Source organism: Nematolebias whitei, chromosome 4 (assembly GCF_014905685.2).
Source record: "Nematolebias whitei isolate Nwh7 chromosome 4, NemWhi1, whole genome shotgun sequence".
In the NCBI taxonomy this organism is placed as follows: domain Eukaryota; kingdom Metazoa; phylum Chordata; class Actinopteri; order Cyprinodontiformes; family Rivulidae; genus Nematolebias; species Nematolebias whitei.
The window spans coordinates 4,222,955-4,228,836 of NC_056501.1; the positions used below are offsets into that span (position 1 = coordinate 4,222,955).

Here is a 5,882-nt window from a genome sequence, read left to right on the forward strand (position 1 = left end):
GCGGGTTCTGACGCAGAGCGAGCCGCGCGTTCTGACGCAGAGCGAGCTGCGCGTTCTGAAACATCACAAATGACAAAGTATTTGCACATTAGAAGCTGCATCAAAATGTTGTTTTATAGAATTCACATCATAATTTTAAAAACTGAATCTTTATTTTTCAATCATACAGTTTGTGGAGATCAAAGGCAGCGTGTTCAAGAAATTTGAGAAGAACAATTTATTCCAAATGTCCAACAGTGGTAAGATGCTTAATACCATATCAAAATCACAGTTATTTTATTTTATTTTTTTATTTACCTCTGTTGTAAAATCTAAATGAACGTGATTTATCTTTAAACAAATAATGAATCTTCTGAAAAGAACACAACCAACGTTTCATGATCCATTAGTGATCTGACTGAAGACAAACATCAACAAACTTTAAGTTCTTTAAATCCTTTTATTTACTTTTTTACACTTTATTAGATCATTCAACTGTTTTTGGATGGTCACTTTCCTGTTTGTTACCGAACTGTAACAAGAAACCAAAAGTCCTAATTAGTCTTCGGTTTTATTTGAAGGAATTGTCTGAAAGATACGAACATTGAAAACATTAAATTCAATGGAAGTTTCAAACGACTTCTTAAATCTCAGTCATGAGTCAGAACACCAATAATAATAATAATAATAATCTTAATCCGCTGCCATGTTTTACTGTTCTGTTGTATTTAATTGATGTCTGTGTTGATTGACATATTGTTTGCTTTGAAGAGATTGAAGGAAATGTGGCATTTAAACAACACAGATTAAAGTATTAGTTTTATAATCTCTCATCCTTCAGCAAAATAAAACTAAAAACACTGTTTACACTAAGATGGAAAAAGCAAGATGTTTCTACAGACTGAGCTAATTTATTTAATCCTGCAGATATTAAAGAACGGTTCACCAGCTATGTTCTCCTCCTCATCGTTTGTCTCAGGAACATGGAGCAGTTCTCATGGAATCTAGGTAACAATCTTCGTCCTTGTGAGCCACAGCTTCAGTAACATTTAAGACTACATTTAACACGAGCATTTGTGTCTGGACCATTTTTACAAAAACAAAATTTGTTTAAAGAACGCAGTAATGTGAGGCCTCGGTCTCTGAGGTCAGAGCTTGCCATGGCAGAAATTCAGACAGGAACGCTGAGCAGCTCTTTTCCTGTTCTGGCTCTACTGACCCACTGAAGCACCTCGGGGAGGTTTTGTTTCCAGCAAGCCTCAGTCAACAAGACAGTAGAGTCAGGAACAAGAGCCGGGCGTTGCTGTTTGACAGCTCTGTGGAAACACTCAGCTCTTTCTGTGGCTCGATGACAAACGGCGCCTGTCAGCTGAAGTCTGTGCGTTGATGTATTACAGCAGAAATGGAGCCTTCTTTTACCAAACACAATGAAAATCACAACATCTATCCGTCACTTGGAAACGCTGGCGTTTGCATTAATACCGTATTTTCTGGTGTATAAGTTGCCTTTTTTTTGCAGAGATTCATCAGTCCTGCAACTTATACGCTGGAGCCACTTGTATACGTTTTTTTTTCCCCATATTCATAACATAATTTTTGACTGACACTTTAAATGTCAAAGAACTGCAACAGCAAGTCCTCCCGTGCACACTCGCTTCACTCAGCTGGTGCAGGCGGAGGAACGCTGGAGAGCTAGCGACTCCGGCTGTGATGGATGCATGGATGGTGCTGCGCCACCCAGGCGAAATGAAGCTGTTTTGACCATTAAATAAATGTATAATGAACATGACGGGTCGACAGTGACGCATAATAAATGCGACTTATACGCCGAAGCAACATGTGTTTGCATCTTCACTGTGCTTTTTTTGACTGGTGTGACTTAAACTACAGAGCGACTTATACGCTGGAAAACACGGTCGTCTGCTTCAGCCTCTAACGATCAAATGTTTCTGTTTTTTCATCAGTCTGGAGCTTTGTGGTGGACATTTTTAATACTTGTCTGACATTTCATTACATGGACACTGATTCTCTACAATACCTTGTATTGAAGTGTGACGAGCAGAAAGTCCAACATTGGCAGAGAAATGTCTTTGCTTGTAGCGAGTTGTAAAGATCTTCACACTGAACCCAGACTGTGTCTTTGTCCCTCAGACCACCTGCTGGTGTTGATACCTGATGTTTTTATGGTCGTCATCTCTGAAGTTATTGTGGACATCATTAAACACGCCTTCATCACAAAGTTTAATGACATCACCGCAGACGTAAGAACCATTCGTTAGTTCATTACGGAATATGTTCAGTGGCTTTTCCAGCGTGTGTAATACTGACTGTCTTCCAGGTTTACAGTGAGTACAGAGCCAGTCTGGCCTTCGATCTCGTCAGCAGTCGACAAAAAAATGTAAGGCGCTCTCTGGTATTTTGTTTCCTCCTCAGTTATTTTAAAACATAAATCTATGCAGCTAAAGACTTCTGTTGTGTCACTGTGTAGGCCTACACGGACTACAGTGACTCTGTGGCCTGGAGGATGGGCTTCATCCCGCTGCCGTTGGCTGTTCTGGTAAGAAACTGTTGCACTTCAGGAAGTAAATGCAGAAGGATAATTAAAGAGTCTTCTTTTGTTCTTCAGCTTATCCGTGTGGTGATGAGTTCAGTGAAGCTGCAGGGAGCACTATCATACACATGTGTGTTCCTTTTCTACCTCGGGTAAGCCTTCAGCCTTTCATCACTTTATTCAGTGTTGTTTTACTGACTAAACATCAAAACTGAGTGAGCTCTTAAACCTCACGTACTCTACTGAAAGCATTCTTATTTTATTTTTTATTTTTTTTAGTATTGCTGTGAAAGTAAGTTTAAACACCAGTTTCAGTAACAGGAAGACAAATGTTTTAATGTATTTTTAGTTCTGTTCTGGATAAAAACATGCTTTCTGAGCCTGATCAGAAGCGTTACCACCTGCAGGCAGCCTCATAAACAGATTCACACACTTCCACAAGCGTCAGCACGGTCTTCACATCACCCCTGTTTACTGCTGATGGCTTCACTCTGTCGGTGTTGCTGGATCCCACTGGGCTCGTACCACTGAAGAATTCCCTTCCCTTTTTTCTGATTTAAAAATGTCTCAGGCCTCAACATGCTGCTGTGCCTTAGCAGAGATTCAGCTGACAAACGTCCTGTCGCAGCGAGCAGTGCTCCACAGACCCAGAAGTGTCCGTCTCCCACTCATCACTGACAGTCGCCCCAAACACTAAAGAACCATTCACATCTATATTTTTGTGCAAGTGATGGGACCTAAATGGTGATTCAGAACAGGAGATCCAAGGATTCTTAACAGCTGCAGCCCTTTTTAATCTGAATGTCCTAAAACCAGGACCCAATTTGAGCCGGATCTTGCCAGAACATGATCCGGGAACGCTCTTATTTTGACAGGGTGTGTTCCAGTAACTGTTTGCTTAGATCTGGTAACTCTCAGGCTTACTAATAATAAACTTATGAACCAATTTGACTGCCTTGAACAAATAAAACCTGTATTGGACATGTAATCTGAAAATAAATACAGCAACACTCATTTTGAACACAATAGCCATTTATGAACTTCCTAATATCACATCAGAGCTGCGCTCTCCAATAAGCGTTTCCGCTTCTACTCTTAAAAAAATCTCTGGGGCGGAGCAATTTCTTTTTTTTTTTTTTTAATGCTTGAGAAAAGCTGTGTGTGCAATATTCACACAAGGAGAGCTGTTGGTCAGGCTGCTTCTTGTTCCTCTCTAAAATTTTGAATCCAGTGTTTACTTGTGTAGGCAAACGATGATGTTTAACAGCCCATTAAAATACACCAGAAGGCAGGAAATGACATCTACTTTATTCTAAATTTTCTGGAGGAGGACACCCCCCACCCCTCTCTTTTTGCGTTCTGGCATTGTTTGGTTTACAAATTAAGCACAGCATGAAACTTTGTGATATCCAAGTCTGAAACAGCTAAACCAGAGATTCACTGAGGCTTTTTAAGTTCAAGCATTTTTTTTTTTCGATTGTTTCAATTAAACTTAAAAGCACATTCAGTTGTGATCTGGATTACCCCCCCCACACACACACACACACACACACACACACACGCACACACCAATTTAAAATAAAACCTCTATACTTCTATTCTGTGGTTAAAGACATGATGCTTCAAACAACTCCAATAGGTGCAAGGCAAAATGCTAAACATCGATTAGTGATCATCGGTGGAACAAATTAAAAGTAATCATGTAAAATAATAAAGACCAGAAACATCAAAATCATAATGTAAAAAATTATCTGCACAGTATTTTTCTCATGTCGTTGGTTAATATTTTGTAAATGAAAAATTAGTGAGCAAAAATGTGACTGGATGCAGCCGAAGTCGCTGAAAATCGGTCAGACACTGAAGTTAGTGGCCATATTTGTTTACTTGCAGACTACAGCCAGCCCACTGCAGGTCAGTCATGTGACTCGAGCCGCTGGCAGAGTCAGTCGAGTGTTTTGTTTACATCGAGTATGGCCCCACATTTCAGATTATTTCTGGAAAACGACTGGAGTGTACACTTTCAAATGTTACTGTTTGATATGGTTCAGAAGAATCCTTTGAAATTTCCTGATTTATCTTTAGTACCTTTTAATAAAAGTAATATTGCAGTATCACTTCATGACATTTTTATCCAAGTTAGCGTTTCTGCTGTTTTAGTTATAAATACAATTTATTGCTCGCCAAGTAAAAAATATAAATATATGTTTACTACTGTCCTTACCCCTGTAGGCTGGTAACACTTAAAGTGTTGAACAGTATTGTGCTGCTGGGGAAGTCGTGCATTTACGTCAAGAGAGCCAACATGGAGGACAAACTGTTTGAGAAGTCCTCAAATGCTCCATCATCCTCTGCAAAAACTCCCAACAAAGCTGATGCAGGCACATGTGCTAAACCTTCAGGTAAAACCACAACTACCAGTAAAACAGCTTCAGTTTTACAGTAACAATGATGCGGTGTTGAATGAGGAAATCTGAAATGGCGGAGAAGCATGTCAGACTGGAACAGGACATGTATGAGGACAGCAGGACATGTATGAGGACAGCAGGACATGTATGAGGACAGCAGGACATGTATGAGGACAGCAGGACATGTATGAGGACAGCAGGACAGTGGTGAGATGTGCTGTAGGAGTGACAGATAGCTTCAAGGTGGAGGTGGGAGTGCATCAAGGATCAGCTCTGAGCCCCTTCTTGTTTGCTCTGGTGATGGACCGACTAACAGATGAGGTCAGGCAAGAATCCTCGTGGACTATGATGTTTGCAGATGACATTGTGATCTGTGGTGAGAGCAGGGAACAGGTGGAAGAGAACTTGGAGAGGTGGAGGTATTCACTTGAAAGATGAGGAATGAAAGTCAGCCGTAGTAAGACAGAGTCCATGTGTGTGAATGAGAGGGAGGAGGTGGAACAGTGAGGCTACAAGGAGCAGAGGTCACAAAGGTGCAAGACTTCAAGGACTTGGGGTCCACTGTCCAGGAAAATGGGGAGTGTGGTAAAGAGGTGAAGAAGAGAGTCCAGGCAGGATGGAGTGATGGAGAAAAGTTTCAGGAGTGATTTGTGACAAAAGGGTGTCAGCAAAGGTCAAAGGAAAAGTTTACAAGACAGTGGTGAGACCAGCTATGTTGTATGGTCTGGAAACAGAGACATGGGCAAAAAGACAGGAGACAGAACTGGAAGTGTCAGAAATGAAGATGTTGAGGTTCTTCTTAGGAGTGATAAGGATGGAGAAGATCAGGAATGAGATCATCAGAGGTACAGCACAGGTTGAACAACTGGGAGATAAAGTTAGAGAGGACACACTGAGATGGTTTGGACATGTCCAGAGGAGGGACAGTGGTTTGGACATGTCCAGAG

General features: G+C 40.9%; 1 protein-coding gene across 1 annotated transcript in view; it reads left to right on the forward strand.

Moving 5' to 3' along the window:
- tapt1a (transmembrane anterior posterior transformation 1a) overlaps nucleotides 1-5,882 on the forward strand; it is a 26,228-nt gene that overhangs the window by 17,478 nt on the left and 2,868 nt on the right. The window contains exons 8-14 of the mRNA XM_037675593.1: nucleotides 170-239; nucleotides 907-987; nucleotides 2,131-2,240; nucleotides 2,318-2,377; nucleotides 2,468-2,536; nucleotides 2,606-2,682; nucleotides 4,760-4,929. Of these exons, the coding sequence (XP_037531521.1) occupies nucleotides 170-239; nucleotides 907-987; nucleotides 2,131-2,240; nucleotides 2,318-2,377; nucleotides 2,468-2,536; nucleotides 2,606-2,682; nucleotides 4,760-4,929 (637 nt within the window). The remainder of the gene's footprint in view (nucleotides 1-169; nucleotides 240-906; nucleotides 988-2,130; nucleotides 2,241-2,317; nucleotides 2,378-2,467; nucleotides 2,537-2,605; nucleotides 2,683-4,759; nucleotides 4,930-5,882) is intronic.